Genomic DNA, 20,823 nt, shown 5'->3' on the forward strand with positions numbered 1-20,823 from the left:
TCTAAAATCCAGGTAGTAAATATTTCTTAATATTCACAGCCTTTGCTTTGAATAATTATATTCGTTGGTGGTTGTACCCATGTTTACAGACCTCTGTCCATGGTGCTGAAAAAGGATCTCGTTTTTAGCTCATTGACATCTCATGGATTGTTGGATGATTGATTTCTGTTGCCATGGAGTCATCGGTTTCTTGTCTTTGAATCTCTAATTGACGATATATGCTGTATGAGGCTGGTGAAAACAATTCCTGTGATTTTGACAAAACTACGTGTTCCGCGAACATGCCGTTATTGCTGGGTGAAGTGTGCTGGAGGGCAGAATTCTTCACATAGAAGCTTAACTGGGTGCCAGATGTAATAACTGTGTCAGCTGACCTTTAGCAAAAAGAGCCCTGCTTTATAGCCCAGCAGTCATATTTCTTCATAATTAGAAATTCACCTAATTTTCAAGAGTTTTCAAAGACCAATGCACCAAAAAACTTTTAAATGTGTCTGTATATGTTCCTCTAAACAAAATAAATTATTGATATGCTACTAAATATACTACTTCTGCCCCATAAAATTATATCACATTAACAACTTATATCCTTGGAGTCCACATCTGTCACCAGGATGAGAGTTAGCGCTGAAATAAGCAAAAAGGAAAATAACAGGGCACTGGGATTCTAGCCCATAACATTTATTATGTTAAGAAAGGATTTGTGCAGATTACAGCGCCAAAAAATGACAAGTATATCATTAATCAATTATGATTAATTATACAAGAACTGCCATTATCTTAAAGTCCCCCGGAATTACAGTGGGTGGTTCTCTGCAGATCTTGAGTATTGAGACATCTCTGCAATGAGTCCATATCTCCACTAGGGAGAGGTAGGCATGTTCAAATGATTCTTGTTAGGGAATATTTCGAGTCACTACTTTTTCTCCTCCTAGAAGTGTCCACAAAACAAGATCTGAGGCAAAATCCTGCCCGGATGTCTAACACCATTAGAACACCCTTAAAACTCATTTGATTTTATTTAGTTGCATTTTTAGCATAACTGCATGACCTATATTTGCAGATGCACCTCAGATTTGATGCTATGTTAAAACAAGGAGGATGATAGAGTTATTGAGTGTTCTTCTTGACTGCCCACATTTATTAGAATTACTAATTCACAGATATCAGTGGAAGTCACAGCAGCTTCTTCCTTCTTACAGCAATCTGTGTGTTTGTGTGTGTGTGAGTGTGTGTGTGTATATATATATGTATGTATATAAATATAGATAGATAGATAGGATGATGTATGAAAGCAAGGAGCTGCATTGTTAATATTCAGCATTTATATATCCATGCATCAACCATGGAGTGGAACTAGAAGTAAATGTCCTTGAAAATATTGCACAATAACCTGGAGTTCAAAACAAATACTAAGTCTGTATTTCAGCCTGGGAAACCCTCTTAGGAATCAGTCTCACAAGACTGGTCGAAAGTTGCTTGTCTGTGGAAGAAAATTAGATAAATATAACAACATGCATAATTCAAGGAATCTTTTATTTGTTATAATCTCTTTGCCCCTTCCCTTTCTTTTGTACCCACTGTCAGAGGGTCTGACTTCCATACACCATCAATTGTTTTATTATTGGTCTTTAACTAAATCTCACTTAGTACGGCCGGAACTGGGCCCAGCATGGTGATCCCCTCTGTGCTCCATTCTTCTGCCGCTTGTTTGCTCCTTTCTCCTGCTGTAAGGAAGAGCATCTGTTTCTGTCGGGATTTTATGTCCCCTCCTGTAGGGTGAGTAGGTGTCAGACTTGGCAGGAGTCACCAGTTCTGCAAAACTCAGAAATGTGAAACTAAATGCTGATAAAGAAAAATACATCACCTTAAATGCATGTAAAAAAAAAACAAAAAAAAAAAAACAAGAGTTCTTTTTCAACAAGAGTATTAATTTTTTAGTTCTTCTGTGAATTCAAGAAGTGTTTGAACCCTGCATGAAGCTTGTGTATCAAATAAAAAGGATTCATGTGTGTGGCATATATTTGTGTTTAAAATATATTTGTTTGTGTGTTTAAATTTGTTTCTTCTTTTAAAAATGGGTGGTAGTAGCCTAGTGGGTAACACACTCGCCTATGAACCATGGGTTCAAATCCCACTTACTACCATTGTGTCCCTGAGCAAGACACTTAACCCTTAAGTTGCTCCAGGGGGGGACTGTCCCTGTAACTGCTGATTGTAAGTCGCTCTGGATAAGGGCGTCTGATAAATGCCGTAAATGTAAAAATTGTGTTAGGTGTCTGTTTTAGCATGTTAGTTTATTCCCATTAGTGGCCTAACACATGTATATGCATACACATGCAGAAATCTGTGCAATGAGTATAACACACACACACAAATCTGTGCATACTTTATGCACATTTTAACTACCATTTGTGAGTATGCTGCAAGCAGTCCTGCTGTGAGTGTGTTAATTATAAGCCTCTGATTCCGAACACACCGGTTACACTCAGGATGAATTATTAATTAACGTAAGTCTGTGTTTATGTGTGTGTTTTCACTATACTTTTTTCTGTAAAATGGCTGCTCAAAAATAAAATCCACAGAGACCCTCTTTAGGGGTTTCTTTTCCTCATGCAGTGCGTAGAGAGGCTGCTTTACGCTCATCTGAAATATTCATGCATTTCTCTGAAGTATTTGGACACGGATGCTTTTGCCCGCAGGTTTAGGTCTGCCAGCCACCGCTGTCATCGTCCCCCAGGCCTACTGCACGAGACAAATGGCTGCAGTGCACAGGCAGAAACACAGCGCATTTTAAACGTCACCTCCACAAAGGCGAGGGACTTTAATGTAATGGGATTTTAGTGCAAGGCTGAACTGCTCCCAGATCAATGACTGGAAGGCTTGCAGACGTTGCTCACTATCGGAAAACACCGTACCTGCTGGTGAGAAGGAGCAAAATGAGATAAGCACTCGTAGTGCCACGGTGTGCTTCCACAGAACAGCTACTGTACGCCTTTTAAATAAAATCGGGTCTTTTGGTGGTTGATGTGTGACAAAAATCAACCGCGGCAGGACATGGCACGTGCAAATTGGAGAGCCGAGAAGAAAATCTAAAGACGAGAGGAGCGTGACGTCCTGCAACAGTCTCCCCCAGACAAACGTGAAATCATAAATATTTCACCCAACGCCTTTCTGTGATATTGCTCTCTCTCCCTCTCTCTCCCCCTCTCTCTCTCCCTCTCTCTCTCTCCCTCTCTCTCTCTCTCTCTCTCCCTCTCTCTCTCTCTCTCTCCCTCTCTCTCTCTCTCTCTGAACGTGAAGCGTCGCCTGCCTTTCCACCACCATCTTCTTCCATTCTTCCCCCCCACCTTCTCCCACTGCACTTCTGCTCTTCCCCCGCCGACAGTGAACGGCGGTCGTTCATAAAGCGGCGAGACGGGCGGAACGCGCCCGCGCTCTCCGGTGCTGTAGCCCGGGCTGGATGAAGGCAGGGCGCCCCGGTGGCACCCGGCGCCGAAGCGTCCCTGGATTAAAATAAAGAAAGAAATAAAAATTTTAAAAAAAAGTGAGACAAGAGAACTATTTCGTTTTTTTTCTCTCTCTCTTCGTCGAATAAACACCATGAAGATGTCTCCGCCGGACCGGAGGAAAAACGTGCGCGCGCTGGCGCTGGAGGTCGCGGTGCGCGTTCTGCTCTTCGGAGTTTTCGTGTGAGTACCGTCGCGTCGCGCCTTTCTAACAGGTTGTCCCGGTCAGGTTCCACGGCCCACGCCGCGTCCACGCGGGGAAAGAACTTCGGCTCAGCCCGGAGCGGCGGGGAACTTTTCGTCTGGTTCGTGGCGTGACGCGTTTTTCTTTCGTCAGGACCCCCGTCGATCCGTCCGTCTCTTTGTGGGGTTTTGGTCGGACCCACTGCTCGTGGTTTGGAAAAGCCGAGCTGACTGAAAATGTGCATAGAAAAACATAACCCCGTGTCCCTGGAAGTGGACAGAATGTCTCAGTGCCTGGTTTAGAAGGTCGAGATTCGGTCTTTTTGCTAAGTGAGTAGACTGTGAAGAGGGTGGTAGTAGCCTAGTGGGTAACACACTCGCCTATGAACCAGAAGACTCAGGTTCAAACCCCACTTACTACCATTGTGTCCCTGAGCAAGACACTTAACCCTAAAATTGCTCCGGGGGGGGACTGTCCCTGTAAATACTGATTGTAAGTCGCTCTGGATAAGGGCGTCTGATAAATACTGTAAATGTAAATGTAAAGATTATTATCTTCTCAATCGTGACACTAATCCACGCAGTCTGAAGGTGTGTGTGTGTGTGTGTGTGTGTGTGTGTGTGTGTTGAAGGGCTGTGCTGAGAAAAGCTCTTGTGATCTTGTGATTATGACTGTGATTGTGATTGTACTGTGTACACTCGTTGATGGATAAATCAATCAATCCATCGGACCATGCTTACGTGCTTTTAACAATATGTAAGAATTGGGGGAATAAACCTACAGCTGGTGTTGCATGGAGCCACCGTTGAGCAGTCCGAGGTGACTTTGACATGAACCGTAACCAGTTGTTCGGCGCAGGTTCGGGGGCGGGGCTGCGCTGGGGAATGTAGGGATCATATTGTCGTGTCGCCACCGTTCTCTCCTACATCACCTCCACACGCACTGCGCACACACACGCAGTCCACCACAGTTGGCGGCCCGTGGTGGGAGAGTCCCTCAAGTTTTCAGTGAAACAACACAAAAATCCAGCGTGCTGTCACAGGATACGGAAGCCGAATGTTCAGTTCCCTCTATATCCATTGGCAGAATTGTTTTCCACTGAATTTTTTTCCACTGAAGTATGTCATTTGGTTTATTAGTGGCCATTTTATTTTCAAAGTGATATACTCTGTGGAACTGGCGGTGGTGGCCTAGCGGTTAAGGAAGCGGCCCCGTAATCAGAAGGCTGCCGGTTCGAATCCCGAGCTGCCAAGGTGCCACTGAGGTGCCACTGAGCAAAAGCACCGTCCCCACACACTGCTCCCCGGGCGCCTGTCATGGCTGCCCACTGCTCACCAAGGGTGATGGTTAAAAGCAGAGAAGCGATTTCCTTCAGGATTAATAAAGTATAAAGAAAATGAAATGATCGGGTTGCTTATACGGGGCTGTAAGGATGAAACTGTTACTCTTTGATAATTCCGTGTTTATGATCTCACACAAGATGAGACAAAGACAAATCTTGAGGGCATCAGATTAACAAATTATTTTTTTGGCTGTTTTCTCAAGTTTCCTTAAATCAAAGATGTAAAAAATATGTGTGTGTGTGTGTGTGTGTGTGTGTGTATATATATATTTGGGTAGCAACATGCTCTCTGGTTGCCTGGGACTCCTTTTTATTAAAAGGCCAGTGGCCATCCCCTCTGTTGGGTCTGGCCCGGCTCATTATTCCTCCTCACCTGCGTCGCCCTGGCCGCCTTCAAGCTCCGCATCTGCTGCGCTGTCCCCTGTTGTTTCGATCAATTCTAAGGGGCTTGGAACCTGAATGTGGATTGGCTGAAGTGTCACAATAGGTGTGTCATGTTGAAGGGGCTGTGCTGATGAAGGGCTGTGATCATGCCTGTGAGGCTGAGACAAAAACTCATGGTAATGCACTGTGAGATTTCATGTGATGAGAACGAGTGAATTTATGCTGCGTATTCTCATTGATAAACTATGAATAAATGAATGTGGATTGGCTGAAGTGTCAGGAAAATGAGAGAAAATACCATTTCTGTTTCAGTTTTAAAGAACAAAATCCTTCCAACAGAAAGCGAGTAATACAGGTGCCCAAAATCCAGGGTGACACACTACAATGTTCTCAGAATGGCGGGGGGTAGGCGGTGTTGGTACGTGCAGTGTAGGATGCGCAGACTTGCATGACTCTTTTTCACATGAGCAGCGATGCAATATGCATCATATGAAATACTTCTCAATATATATGGGTTCCTGGCCACTACGTACGGACCCTGAAAACCTTGTGCGTTAGGTGAGAGGACTCACTTGTTGGGCCTGTAATGACTGTGGTGGGTGTTGATTACATTTAAGGAACCTCTCACACTCTGCAAAGCGCACAAGCCGAAATTCATTGGGGGGGTTCTAGACGTTTTTATTATGAAACATTTCCGTGTTTCCGCTCCAGCCGTAATGATTATTATTCCGAATGCAATTCTAAAATCTGTTTATTTTGTTCCCTGCTCTGATTTTAAATGTCAAAATCAGCACATTTCTGTATGGCAGATCTACGCTCTGTTTCATCTCCTATTATCTTTTTCTCATTTGCACCGAAAGATCCTCAAATGAATACAAAGAGAGCAAATGATGAAGAACGTTTCATCATTATTTGTGTCATTATTAATTTTTTGTTGCTGATGTCATTTTTCCATGTCTTCATTGATTACTTAAGTTGGATTAGTTACTGAAATTAGTCAAACATCTGTGGTATAGAGCCTTTCTGTTCTCCCAATGTTAATTATGAATGTATGTGTCTCCCTGAAGTATGGCAGGAATACAGTGATTTGGTCACTTGGTACAAGATTAACCTTTGAGCACTATTTTCAAACTGGTGTTAGGTACAGAGCTACGCTTGGGGCTTGTTCACTGGGACACACTCCTGCACGCTCTCTCAGATCTGCAAATGAAATGAGACTGAAAATTCCCTCTTCACGGGGTCTCCGATTCCAATCAACTCTGTTCTCCGTTGTTGTCCCTGGCTGGTGGAACAACCTGCCCTCCTCCATTCGACTAGCCGGGACTACCACCACCTTTAAGAAGCAGGTGAAAACCCGCTTGTTCCAAAAGTATTTCAGACAAATCTCGCACTTACGCACGCACATGCGTACACATTGCACAAAATAATACAAAAATATATATTAGAATTTTTTCTTCGTCTAGCACTTAACAATCTCCGAGCATGCTCTTTGCTGACAAGTTTGAGCCTTATTGGGGCTCTTAGTTTTGTAAACTCAAAATTCTATAGAAATCGAACGAGAATTGCTGGTGTCTGCCTCCTGTAAGTCGCTTTGGATAAAATAAAGTAAATTAAAGTAAAGTAAAGAAATGCAACCCCTTATACAAATGATAGACACATGGTTCCCATGACGCACCAGCCTCCCGAGCTCACACCCAGAAGATCAGAACACAATGCTGTGGCACCATGTTAATGTGACGGCCTGGAGCAAGTACCTGGGATCGCATTAAAACAAAGCCTTAAATGAATGCCACAACTTCCATTTAAATGGAAATTGATGTGTGACATTTAAAGACAAGGAGAAACTGAACAAATCAGGACAAACGGGAGACTGGCAATAAATTATCTGCACGGTTTGGCGACAGTCATACACACGGAGAGGATAATGAGGTTCCGGCATTTCTCCGCCATCTGCTACAGAATCGTAGAAAACATTTCTGAGATGAGGATACTCTTAACGGCTCATTTTCACTTGAGTGATCACTGGAGTGCTCAGCGAAACCACTGAATTCAATCAATTACTTTGCAGGGTCCAAACCTTTTTTGGGAGCATTCAAGGGCATTTGTACCATCCGGAGTGTTTTATGAATAATATTGCTGCATGTGGGATTTGATATTACTAACACTGATGTTGATTGATTGCATCGGCGGAGTGATATGATGATGATGATGAACAGCCTTTTTCTGTGTTACTCTGTGGGCTTCAGCATATATATTTCTCAAACACAAAAGCGTTTTTAAGATTTCTTTTCGCCTGACAAAACTCAAAAACTCTCCCACATAATTTGTTATACCACTGCTGCTCACTAGCTGAGGGCAAGCATAAATGAAGGAGGCGGGTGGGGGGAGAAAATAAGGGCAGGAGGACGGAGCGATTATATTTTGTCAGTGTCAGTGTGACACATTTATTCAATAAAGATGGAGAGGAGGGCAAAATGAAGACCCGAAATGAAAGGCCTTGTTCAGGGAAGATGTGACCGGCCTTCCCTAAGAGCCCAAGGACTCTGACGCTCAATCAAGACGTCAAAAACCGAAGCCTGAGCCAAAAGCTGGAAGGAAGGTTGAGTAGCAGATTGACCAGTCAGGAAAGATGAGCAAATGCTGAGCCATTGATGTGGAGGATAAAGGTTCTGGCTGTGCTGCTGGAATTCCATACAATGCAGTTAGACACGCAGTTTCACACACGCACGTCACGACTCAGGAACAGTTTCTACCCCAGTGGCATCAGGCTATACAACACATAGTATGCAGTGCATCACTTTTTTTATGCAACTTAGATATATTCACCCTTCTGTGACTTATTTATTGCTGTCTTCTTTGTCTTCTATGTATCCTGTTCTATGTTCTGTCTACGTGGGAGAGGTTTTCGAGTAAGAATTTCATCGTGCTCTGTACGCTGTACTTTGTACATATGACAATAAACTTCAACCTCAGATATGTTTGATTATTGCCTTAACTAACATAGGTACACACAGTTTTACTCCACTAGAGCTCACTAGCATTCTCCTCGTACAGAATGGCCTCTTATGCCTCCAGTTGTTCAATTCTCACTGCTCGCTCTTGGTAATACTCGGTTATTAGTTCATGAGGTTAGTGCAAGACTTTTTCTACGAAGAATCGGGGTCTCGAAATCACACATTTTAATTGGTGTGACATATATTCACAATAACAAGGACAAAGATCAAAACAGTGGCAAAAGATAAATGGTTAATGTGATGAGCTCAGTGAAAATTAGGTCTCTAAATTTTGAGAGGAAGCTGTTTGTCTTATTGGTGCGTTGAATAATGCAGTCGCTCTACTTGTGGAAAAGTGCATCTGAAAGCAGGGCGGATGCCATCATCAAAGCACATTGTTCCTGCCAGCATAACAGTTTCCATTGTTCAAAGTGGAGTAGGTGATAAGTAGCTGCAACCTGAGCTGCTTTTTGACCCTACTGATTCTTTTATCCATATCAGTTTACACTCACTAGCAAATAGAATGTCTAGGGATGTCATAAATGTTGATATATGGCTATTGGTTAGCTTGCTGTTTGAGTGACACACTGGTATTTGATGAGTAGCCAAATATGTGTTTAGAATAAAAGCACGTAGAGTCCACAAGGGGGTGATATAAAATACCACTAAATACCATTATGGCATACCAGCTTAGATCATTCAGAATGTGTCTGAATCATTTATGGGCATTTCTTCCTAGATGCCAGTTCAGAAAACAAACACCTGTGCCTTTCCTTGACACACACAAACTATCAGTCAAAAGATATACCTACTCATTTATGGTACTTGCATTTTTTTACATTATCGTATTAAAACTATGAAAAAACACATGAGGTCATGTAAAAATATATATTTAATAGCAACCAAAAGCTTGAATCTCTCCAAATAAGGGAGCTTTTGCTGAAATTGCAGCATTTCACACTCTTCACTTCTCTCCACCACCTTTAAGGTAGGGATGGTTTCACACAGTCCTGATGGTTCATGCTGAACACTTACATTTACATTTACATTTAAGGCATTTATCAGACGCCCTTATCCAGAGCGACTTACAATCAGTATTTACAGGGACAGTTCCCCCCTGGAGCAATTTAGGGTTAAGTGTCTTGCTCAGGGACACAGTGGTATTAAGTGGGATTTGAACCTGGGTCTTCTGGTTCATACCCACTAGGCTACTACCACCCTTTCTTATCATTCACGCATGTTTTGAAGCAGCTTTTGACAATGGTAAAAAAAGCAGTGACTGAGGAGAACCAAACATACTTCATCAAACATACTTCAGTTCCGCCTTAACCACCATAACCACCACATAACTACCACAGAGTAGGTGTATCTTTATATTGATATATAGATGTATACATCAGCATCAATTTCAACATCAATTTTATTTTAAATCCCATTTGTATCTCCCGAAACATACAAATATATAACCACTGGCAAACAGGCCTGTGATGAAAATAACAGATGCACAGTGACGTTTATTATTTTCTGTTCAGTGTGGTTCCAGCCATGTTGCCTCGAGGTCCCTCACCTGTCAGGTCCCTTTCCTCGTAGAATATGCCAGTCGCTCCGCACAAATGACAGCTGCCACCAGATATTATTGCGTGTGTACGGGCGTATCATTTCTCCGCTTTGTCTGCTGGTGGTTTTTAGTGTTGTGCCTCTAAGCTTCTGCCACCAAAGCCCGTGAGTTGAAAGCAAAACCCTCGCGGTGCTCTGTCGCATTGTTAGGTCCTGTTTTTTTGCGGTGTGTTCCTGTTCTGTGTTAGTGTTGTTTGCAGGACGCCTGGCGATTGCAAACCGAGCCCACCTGTTCCTGCTGTGGACAGCCAGAATAAAAGGGGCCTCAGTTTCCCTTTTTTCGGGGCTGCGCTTGCCGTTCCATCCACCCCGCCCGCCTCCTTAGCATTTCCCCATTGCATCACTTCCCCTAGGAGGCCCTTCTCTTTTTTCCCGTTTTGTTTGTCGTTATTCGTTTCGTATGTATTTCTTATTTATTTATTTGTTAATAAAACACTTGTTAAATTTCTCAGTTTCATGAGAAAATAGGTTTTTGTCTTTTCTTTTATTTTGTTATGGGCCGCACCCCTAACATGCATTGACAAAAATGTCTTCATTTAAAAGTGTTTATTCACCACCACAAGAAATAAAAAGAAACAGTGCTGGTGTTCAATGAACTTTGATAGAGTTGTGTTGGGAAGAAAGGGAGAGCACAACAACCGGGAAGAGCAAGACCTTTGATGGTGAGTGACAAACTGGGGGCCAATTATAGAGGAGAGATGAGGCGACTGCACCGGAGAGGTCCAGACTACTCCGGCGATGGCGGGTGACACGGTTATTTCTCACGTTTAATTTCTCCCTTCAACTTTGACTTATTTTGGGGACTATGTGGGGACTATGTTTTTGACACCAGTTGTGACAGCACTGATCCGGACAAGAAATGATTATTAAAAGGCAGCACAAAGCCTTGTCAGGCTGTCTGGTTCTGCAGATACTTTGGGCGGCGTATGAAAGCGAAGTGATTGTCATTGTGATACACAGACCCCGGTGACACAACGAAATGTGTCCTCTGCTTTTAACCCATCACCCTTAGTGAGCAGTGGGCAATCATTAAAGCTGTCCGGGGAGCAGTGTGTGGGGACGGTGCTTTGCTCAGTGGCACCTTGGCAGTTCGGGATTCAAACTGCTTCGGGCTGATTCCACTAGGTCACCACTGCCACCAGCACAAAAGTTCATTTTTACTGTCCATATATTGATTTATAAATGAATCTGGTTAACATAAAGTTATTTGAAGCACAATTCTACATGAATAGTAACTTACTGGAAATATGTTGAAAAATTGGCTGAAATTAAAGAAAAATAAATAGAATAAAAATAAAATCTAAATTAAAAGTACAAGTATTTTAACCTTTTTAAAGGTTAAGCTTTTCTTTGCTATGCAATGGATGTCCAGATCTACATGGCATTAAATGCTATTAGCTATTAGTAATGATTCTATCCAACCCCTCATTGAGTGCTTAAATGAGATTAGAATATATTTTTTTAATCTAAATGCAAACAAGACTGAAGATATCCTAGTCGTACATAACAAGGTTGATGATCCCACTACATTTTTGGGTGCCATGTCCCAATATCTCAAGCCATCTGTACAAAATCTTGGTGTGACCAAGTCAAAGTTGATAGTGCATTTAAAGCTCAGTCATAAAAACAAGTTTTTATCAATTAAGGACTGCATCTAAGGTCAAAAGTTATTTTCTACCTAATCTGGAGCAGGTCATCCATGCATTTATCACCTCATGGCTGGATTACTGAAATTAACATTTACATTTACAGCATTTATCAGACGCCCTTATCCAGAGCGTCTTACAGTCAGTAGTTACAGGGACAGTCCCCTTCCTGGATTTTGGGTCTTCTGGTTCATAGGCGAGTGTGTTACCCACTAGGCTACTATTTATTATATTTTGGTACTGGTCAGACCTTAATTCATTGACTGCAACTAGTGCAGAACGCAGCAGCCCCTCTGCTCACTGGCAAGCAAAACGCGGGATCACATTTACACAATTCTGGCCTCACTTCATTGGTTACCAGTAAATTTTAGGATAGTGTTTAAGATTTTGCTAATTGCTTTTAAAGCTCTTAATTGGTCAGCGCCTCAGTACCTCTGTGACATTGTCCACATTGACAGTCCAGCAAGACAACTTAGTTCATCTGATCAGCTGTCTGACTCACGGTGAAAGAACCTTTGGGATCGCAGCTGCCAAGCTGTGGAACAACCTTCCTTGGCATGTTAGATCTGCTCCCACTCTAGAGGTTTTTAAGACAAGGTTAAAAACTCACCTTTTCTCTCCAGCTTTTAGTTAGAACTTGGTAAGGAGCGATGTTTATTAGTAGTTTTGGTACTTTTATTTTTTTATGTCCTGTGGTTATGTTTTATTGCTTTATGTCTTGTTTTTATGTTTTTATTATTTTATGTTCTACATTTTTTTATGATTACTTACATTGTTTTTAGCTGTCAATTTTATGTACACATTACCTTGTATAGTGCAGTCATGGTTGGAGGTGGTGTGCCCCCAGGGTCTTGTGAGTGTGTGTCTAATGGTCTAATGTGTGAACTTGAATTGTAAATCATTTTTTTTCCCCCTCCTGCTCCGCACCTGGGTCTTCCTCCTTTCTGTGTCGCTACAGGAGCTATATATACACACACACACACACACACACACACACACACACACACACACACACACACACACACACAGTGTTTACGGAAAGTATTTAGGCCCCCTTAAAATTTTCACTTTCTTGTTTATATTGCAGCCATTTGCTAAAACCATTTAAAGTTATATTGTAGCCATTTGCTAAAACCATTTAAGTTAACTTTTTTTCTCATTAATGTAGACAAAGCACTTCATATTGACAGATTTGCAGATTTATTCAGAAAATCTAAAATATCACATGGTCCTAAGTATTCAGACCTTTGCCGTGACACTCATATATTTAACTCTGTTCTGTCCATTTCTTCTGATCATCCTTAAGATGGTTCTACACCTTCATTTGAGTCCAGCTGTGTTTGATTATACTGGTTGGACGTGATTAGGAAAGCCACACCCCTGTCTATATAAGACCTTAAAGCTCACATTGCATGTCAGAGCAAATGAGAATCATGAGGTCAAAGGAACTGCCTGAAGAGCTCAGAGACAGAATTGTGGCAAGGCAGAGGTTACAAAAAAATTCTGCTGCACTTAAGTTTCCTAAAAGCACAGTGGCCTCCATATGGAAGATGTTTGGGATCTTCCTAGAGCTGGCTGTCCAGGCCAAACTGAGCTATCGAGAGAGCAGAGCCTTGGTGAGAGAGGTAAAGAAGAACACCAAAGATGTAGCTGAGCCCCAGAGATGCAGAATTGTAGCGAGTCAACAATCACTGCAACACTCCACCAGTTGGGGCTTTATACCGAATGACTTGACAGAAGCTTATCCTCAGTGCAAGACACATGAAAACCCACATTGAGTTTGCTAAAAAAAAAACACCTGAAGGATAGTGAAGATAGTGAGAAATACGATTTTGGTCTGATGAGACCAAGCTAGAACTTTTTGACCTTAATTCTAAGTGGTATGTTTGGAGAAAACCAGACATGCTCATCACCTGTCCAGTACAGTCCCAACAGTGAAGCATGGTGGTGGCCAAATCAATGTACATTTACATTTACAGCATTTATCAGACGCCCTTATCCAGAGCGACTTACAATCAGTAGTTACAGGGACAGTCCCCCCCTGGAGCAACTTAGAGTTAAGTGTCTTGCTCAGGGACACAATGGTAGTAAGCGGGATTTGAAACTGGGTCTTCTGGTTTATAGGCGAGTGTCTTACCCACTAAGCTACTACCACTAGCTTAGTGGGTAAGACACTACTAGAAGTGCACTTTTTTGTTTTCCATCAGTCTTTCATTTTCTCTAATCCAGCTGACATATATGCTGATATATATGCTGATTCCTACACTCTGGAGTAATTTCAGAAGCATTATGGTTTAGAATAAAAACAATTATACTAATATGGGGTGAAAATATCAATACAGCAATATCATGATATTTTTCCGTGGTGATATTGTATCGACTCAGGGACATCAAATATCAACATTTTTTTATACAAATTTAGTTTACCGGGTGGTGCTGTCAAGTGTTTTCTGTAGTGAGGTCAGCAGAGATGAGAATCAGCATGCAACTACAACCTCCACTCCTATAGGTGGCGCTGTACAGTTGGTTACTGCTTGGCATTTCAGGCAGAGTGAAATCGCAAAACATGACAGACCAATCACAGCATCTTGTATTTCAGCTCTGTATTTTCATTTTCAGTGAACTGTATAATATAATATAATAACTGTATAAGGGGAAAAGGGCAGGGAAAATCATCTCCCTCACACCCTGGACACAGGCTCTTTGACCTGCTGCCCTCTGGCAGACGTTATAGAAGCCTGCAGACCAGGACCAGCCGATACAGGAACAGTTTCTTCCCCCTCGCCATCTCCCTCCTAAACAGCTGATACTGTAAATCACCTCCATCATTGCACAATGCACTTTATGTACACTTGTATATAAGATTTAGTTTTTTTGCCTATTTATTTAATAAAAAGTAGATATAGTTATTTATAAATCACAAACAAATCCACAACTTGTACAATAACACCACATCCTTGCACATTGTTGTTGTTGTTGTTGTTGTTGACACCATCTACCGGAATCAAATTCCTTGTATGTGCTTGCACTTACTTGGCCAATAAATACGATTCTGATTCCAGTATCACAATATATCACGGTTTTTATATATTTATATATATATTGTGATATATCGTGACCTGTGTATTGTCATACATATCGTGTCGTGAGGTACTTGCCATGACACACCGCTAACACTAATAGAGCATGCAGTTGCGAAGATATTCTCTGTGTAACTTTGGGTATGTCCATTCAGAAAAGAGACCAAGGGCTGATAATGTTAAGGGCTTGTTCTTGATTTTCATCTCGGCCTTATTATCTGTTTGCTGCTTCCTACATGTAATGTGTTTTATGGATGCATAGTGCTTTTTCATAGTTTAATTTCTATCATTTTACTCAGACTTAGGCTTGCGCGGTAATTGGGTGGTCAGGTTATTCATTACGATTAGCTCAAAAATGGATACTGAGGGACAGTTTAGAGGCTGTATGTTTATGGGAATCCAGGTCTTCCCTGTTTCCAGTTCAGAGGATTGCTTTCTGTAGCCTTTTTGCAGCCTTCTGGGATGAGTAATGTCTTGAGTCATAATTCTGTTTCCCTTTTTTTCTCCCTTTATCCAGAGGGAGTTCGGACAGCACATTCACTGTGATGTTGCTATTTTTTTCATGGCATACTTCTGTTTTTATGCTGTACTGTAAGGCACTGTATGCCTTACAGTGCACTGCATAAGAAGTAATTAGAAATGATGACAAAATAATTGTTTAATGAATTTTATGAAAGATTAAAGACTACAACAACACGATGTTTTTAACGGAAACATCCTGGGCCTTATTTTAATAGATATTGTGCAGTTTACCAGAATAAAGTTATCTGTATCCTGGAGAACTCCCACCAAGCCTGTTCATTATTTTCAATACAATAAAATTAACTTTATTAACGTCTAAATTGGAAAAGCCGCAGGCAGAGATTGACAGCTCTCAGAAAACCCTATTTCCTCATTCTGGACGATTTAGTATGTCAGTGCTTTACAGGCCCAGGTGTAGTGCAGCATCCAGGGTATGTCAACGGACATCAGAAATGCGAACCACCCACTAACAAGATATCCCTCTGCCTGGTATGAAACATTTTCATTGGTGAACTTATTAATGTAACATTACAAAAATGCCCCTTATTGCATCAAATTTTTTTTGCATTTGTTTCACCAGTTAGTTTTTTACACTGTCAGAAGCATGGAAATCTGATATATTGCATATACCCCTCCCAAATGTCTGTTGCATTTTGATTGGTCAGGACTATGCTCGATCTACAAGCTGGTCTTTGGACTGACATCAGCCCTCTGCAGCTGGGTGTTGAACTTTCTCACAGACGGGGCCCAGTCAGTTAAAGTTGGTAAACAGACATTAAGCAGATGGGTTGCCACCAATTTGTAGCACACTCGCCTAGAAGACCACATACTACCATAAGGGTGTCTGATAAATGCTGCAAATGTAACGTCAGCATCATTAAATTTGGTGATTGGGGTAGAGACAGACTGTTGGACTGAGGTGATGGGACTTGTGGCCTGGTGTCAGGAAAACATCACAAGGAGATGATCATCTACTCCAGGAAAAAGAAGTCACAGCACATTCTCATTCACTTTAGCTGAAGTGGAACTTCAACGAGGATCTGACTTGGACTTATGACACACAACAACTGATCAATTGAGCACACAAAAGACTGTACACAATTAAGGACAATACACACCCTCAACACACCCTGTTCACACCGCTCTCCTCAGGTAGACACTGCAGGAGTGTAACGTCTCACACAACAAGACTGACAAATTGCTTTTTTTTCCTCAGGCAATCAGATTCATGAACAAAAATTAAAAGCTCACGTTTATCTGACTTTTACAACCATACTATTTGTAAGTTACCGTATGTCTTCAAGCACTGTGCACTTTATCCATTGATTTCTATGTTTTTAGTAGAATTGTGTCTCTGTACAGTTGTGCCCAAAAGTTTGCTGCTCCTATTTGGCAATTTGCATATTAGATGATCAGATCAATTGCAAAGTCCCTCTTTGCCATGAAAATGGACTTAATCCAAAAAAACATTTCCACTGCATTTCAGCCCTGCCACTAAAGACCTGCTGGGATCATGTAAGTGATCTTCTCATTAACACAAGTGAGATTGTTGACAAGCACAAGGCTGGAGATCATTCTGTCCTGCTGATTTGAGTTAGAATAGACTTTTGGAGGATGGCCTACTGTTAAGATGGGCAGCATAGAAGCCACTTCTTTCAATAAAAAACATCAAGGACAGACTGATATTCTGCAAAAAGTACAGGGATTGGGCTGCTGAGGACTGGAATAAAGTTGTTTTCTCAGATGAAGGCCCTTTCAGACATCTGAAAAAATGATTGTCCAGAGAAGAAAAGGTGAGAGCCACCATCAGTCCTGTCTTGTATAAAGCATCCAAGAACAGTTTTGTGAAGAACAATACCTTTTCCAGTATTATGGAGCTCCGTGCCATAAGGCCAAAGTGAGAACTAAGTGGCTCTGGGAAAGTTTTGGGTCCATAGCCAGGAAACTCCCCCGACCTTAATCCAATGGAGGAACTTGTGGTCAATCCTCAAGAGGCGGGTGGACAAACAAAAACCCACAAACTCCAATCACTGATTATGAAGGAATGGGTTGCCATCAGTCAGGATTTGGCCCAGAAGTTGATTGACAGCATGGCAGGGCGAATTGCAGGACCAAGTGTTTCTAAAAAGACTGAAGCAGCAGACTTACTTGTTTAACAGTATGTGTTAAATTCTCAAAACGCTTGGCCATGACTGCACTTCGAACCAAACATTCAGTCATTTCTTTTAAATGACCCTTTAAACAAAAATGTGTATGAGGCCCCAAGAAGGATGCTTTAAAGGGTTTGAAAGTCTCATTTTTACTTCTTTCTTTCATTGCATTTTCTTTTCATTTCCCCACTTAAGAAAATTCCCGGGTTCACTCATCTTTTCTCTACTCAAGGGTTATGTGAAGTGATTAGGGGATGTGAGCACCATCACAAGTGTCCTGAGGAGCAAAATGTGCAGTTTGATGTTGTAAAACTTTCAGTTCAGAAGTGCTCTGTTCTTATTTTATTTACGGATGATCTTGCTGATACCAGTGATCTTCAATCACATGTCTACCAGGCGGTTTCTAAGGTGCACGCACCAAACCAATTACCCATCTCCAGCTTGCACCAGTGGCTTCATGGGATTGATGTATGTGCTGTGATGCTTGGCTGGTTGCTCAGTTTACTATGCTGCATGTGCCTTGGGCACCTTCTTGCAGATCAATTACAAATCGTAGCACATTTTTCGCTTACTGAATACAGTAATTATTAATTCATGTTGTTCTACTTAAATGTCCATAAGTTACATTGGCAGCTCAGTGTTAATTACATAAGCAGATGTAATTAAACGTCAAAAAATTAGATGTGCTTATATCCACCAAATTGTGACCTACTCGCCATGTTTGTTATTGAAATTACTCACATGCCTTCATCTTGTTAAATTAGACTGCCAGAATCGAATATGGATAACACTCAAATTTGTGTTTCAATACGTGAATGCCTTCAATTATCGAATGACAGTTTTGGATATGAGGCCGTCTCTGTGAAGAGTTCAACAAGTTTATCTTCATGTAATAAGGTGGGTTTTAATCCGGAGTGAGGGTTTGATTTAATGCCTCAGTTCGGAATTAAGATGCACAGCAACGAAGATGTGGAGATCTGGAAATGCTCCAGTCCCCTGTGAGACATTCAGAGAAATTTTGCTGTCTGGCAGTAGATGACGGGTCTTGGCACAGGGGGGTTAGTTGAGTGCACCATGTTAATAACTGAATATCTCCTTGTCTGTCCCATCACCTCTAACCCATTGCACCCTTTCCTTGCACAGTCTCTCTGGTCTTTGCACCCCATCATTCTCTCTATCGCTGACATACCGCTGGCCCTCTGATGCTCTTATCAGAGCGAATGCAGGAGGTGTTTTGGCCTGTTGATTGTCTGTGATGCTGAGGCTTTGAATGCCCCCTCCTTTATAAAAAAAAAAAACACAGCTTGTCCTCATTCAGGATTCTTCCGTAGGAAGGTGTTTGTATGCATTTGACCTAGCTTCTAAATGTCTTGTTGTCTTATTTAGTGAATTATCGAGAAAAAATGTTGTCTATACAAGGTTCATTTTCAGAAACAGATTGGCGCTGCTAAGTGCAGTGGATGGCACTTAAAGACTGTACATGTGTTTTGTCTAATGGAGCCGTCAGTAGCGTTCATCTAGAACTCCTACATGATAAGCTCAGAGAGGTACAGATGTTTCTCAGACAAAACAAATAAAATTGAGCTTTTCTTCCACTGCATGCAGAAGCACAAAAAGTCCTGTTTTGAGCACCAAGTTTAAAGTAGTTGCCACAACAGTGGCAGAGAATTGCACTAAATTGCTCTGCCCACCCAAGGAAGGTCAGGAAATCAGATTTACTGTATAAATCCAGAGTATCCTCAAGCTGGCGGGGGTGGAATTTGGACCTCTAACCCCTCTTATTCCACTTTTGCTCAGCAGGTCTTCAGGGTCCCATGGACCACCCACTGTCAATCTGTAATAATGGGATGTTTAAAACATTTTCTGGATTGGCAATCAGCTAAATAATCAAGAGCAGACATGTGTGACCTTTGTGATCTTTTTCAGGCGTAAAACATTTCCATTAAGATTCCAGTCATGTTTAGAGGTTGTGGAGAAAAATGATTACCACTAAATATGTAATGGATCAGAGGAAAATACTGCTGGCAAAACTGAGGGCGACTACAGACAATTATGGCCTTCTGTTTTCCCTGACTCTCTAAAGCATGACCTTATGCATTGTGTGCAGTGGTTTTCAGATTGTTCTCTCGCTGTTGCCATTTGAGGGCTAAAAGACCAGACAAGTAGAGTGTAAGTATCATATTGCCCCTGGATTTGGGGATAACAGATCACCCTCTTTTGTGCTTTAATTAAAACTGTTTCACTGTCACCCATGGAAGTGATGGCTGCTGCGTATTTACCCACAATAGAATCTAATTTCTGTGAGTGGAGCAATTGTGCAATTATTATAAATCATTCTGAAAACACAAATTATCTGTAATTTTTTCTATGGGTGTTTTTCGGCACAAATTTTGAACAGGCACTATAGTGCAGCACAACACACTAAGCGTATGGGGCTTGTTTGATAGTATAAGTTAAGGATGGATGGATTTGCTTTTATATCAGTCTTAGTGGTCCCATAATACTGTATCTGGAGTCTCTTTCCAAAAATCAAGCTTGGTGCAGAATTACAGCCACTTTTAGCCAGTGCCACAATAAGATTTCCCCAGGACGCGACTTTTCGGTGTCTGTAACTTTAAATGCTAATGAGGAGGAGAGAGGCGGGATGAGGAGCTGAGCGGACTATAGGAGTTGAGGGGGCATTCGCAGAAATGATGTCTTCACCACCATTCACCAACCACAATGTTTGGCGCAAACAGGAAGTCGTGTCGGCGTTTTTCCAGAAAAAATAAAATTAACCCATTGTTCCTTCAGAGTCTCGTGTGACAAAAAATACATTTGGGCTTATTTTTACATTCAATCACCAAGCAACTGCAATGCTTCACATGTTTTGGAAGTCATGGTGGTTGGTGGAGATAGTGTTTCAAGGGAAGGGTGGGTAATTCTATGGGTGGAAAAAGCATGAGAAAGGGGAGGTAACGTTTCCCATTATGACGACATAAGGGGACAAATTCCATATCAGACCGTCTGAGCTGCTGCTCTCTGAACACTGCTCTCTGAATGGCCAAAGCACTCTGTACACCTATCGCCATTTCTAGCCACTGCAGGACCATAGACAGGCTAATGGACAATAGACAGATTTTAGTGTGCAAGACAGCTGTCATTGGGCTCATACAATTTTATTTTATTTTATTTTTTTATTTTATTTTTTTATTATTTTATTATTTTATTTTATTTTTTTATTATTTTATTTTATTTTTAAACTTTGTTTATAAAAACAGTGTTCTGAGTGACAGAAATAATTACACACCAACAAAAGTATAGGTTAATTTTATAAAGATAAATACCACGTGCCTTAACACTTTATAGCAAAAATTCTCTATTTCTTTTTCACTTTATTTACTGCATTTAGCACCAGTT

General features: G+C 41.4%; 1 protein-coding gene across 1 annotated transcript in view; it reads left to right on the top strand.

Moving 5' to 3' along the window:
• The first annotated feature begins 3,310 nt into the window (after positions 1–3,310).
• Positions 3,311–20,823, top strand: part of plpp4 (phospholipid phosphatase 4) — a 52,194-nt gene continuing 34,681 nt past the window's right edge. The window contains exon 1 of the mRNA XM_028990104.1: positions 3,311–3,689. Within this exon, the coding sequence (XP_028845937.1) occupies positions 3,601–3,689 (89 nt within the window). The 5' untranslated portion in view covers positions 3,311–3,600. The remainder of the gene's footprint in view (positions 3,690–20,823) is intronic.

The sequence above is a fragment of the Denticeps clupeoides genome, chromosome 8 (assembly GCF_900700375.1).
Source record: "Denticeps clupeoides chromosome 8, fDenClu1.1, whole genome shotgun sequence".
Classification (NCBI taxonomy): Eukaryota; Metazoa; Chordata; class Actinopteri; order Clupeiformes; family Denticipitidae; genus Denticeps; species Denticeps clupeoides.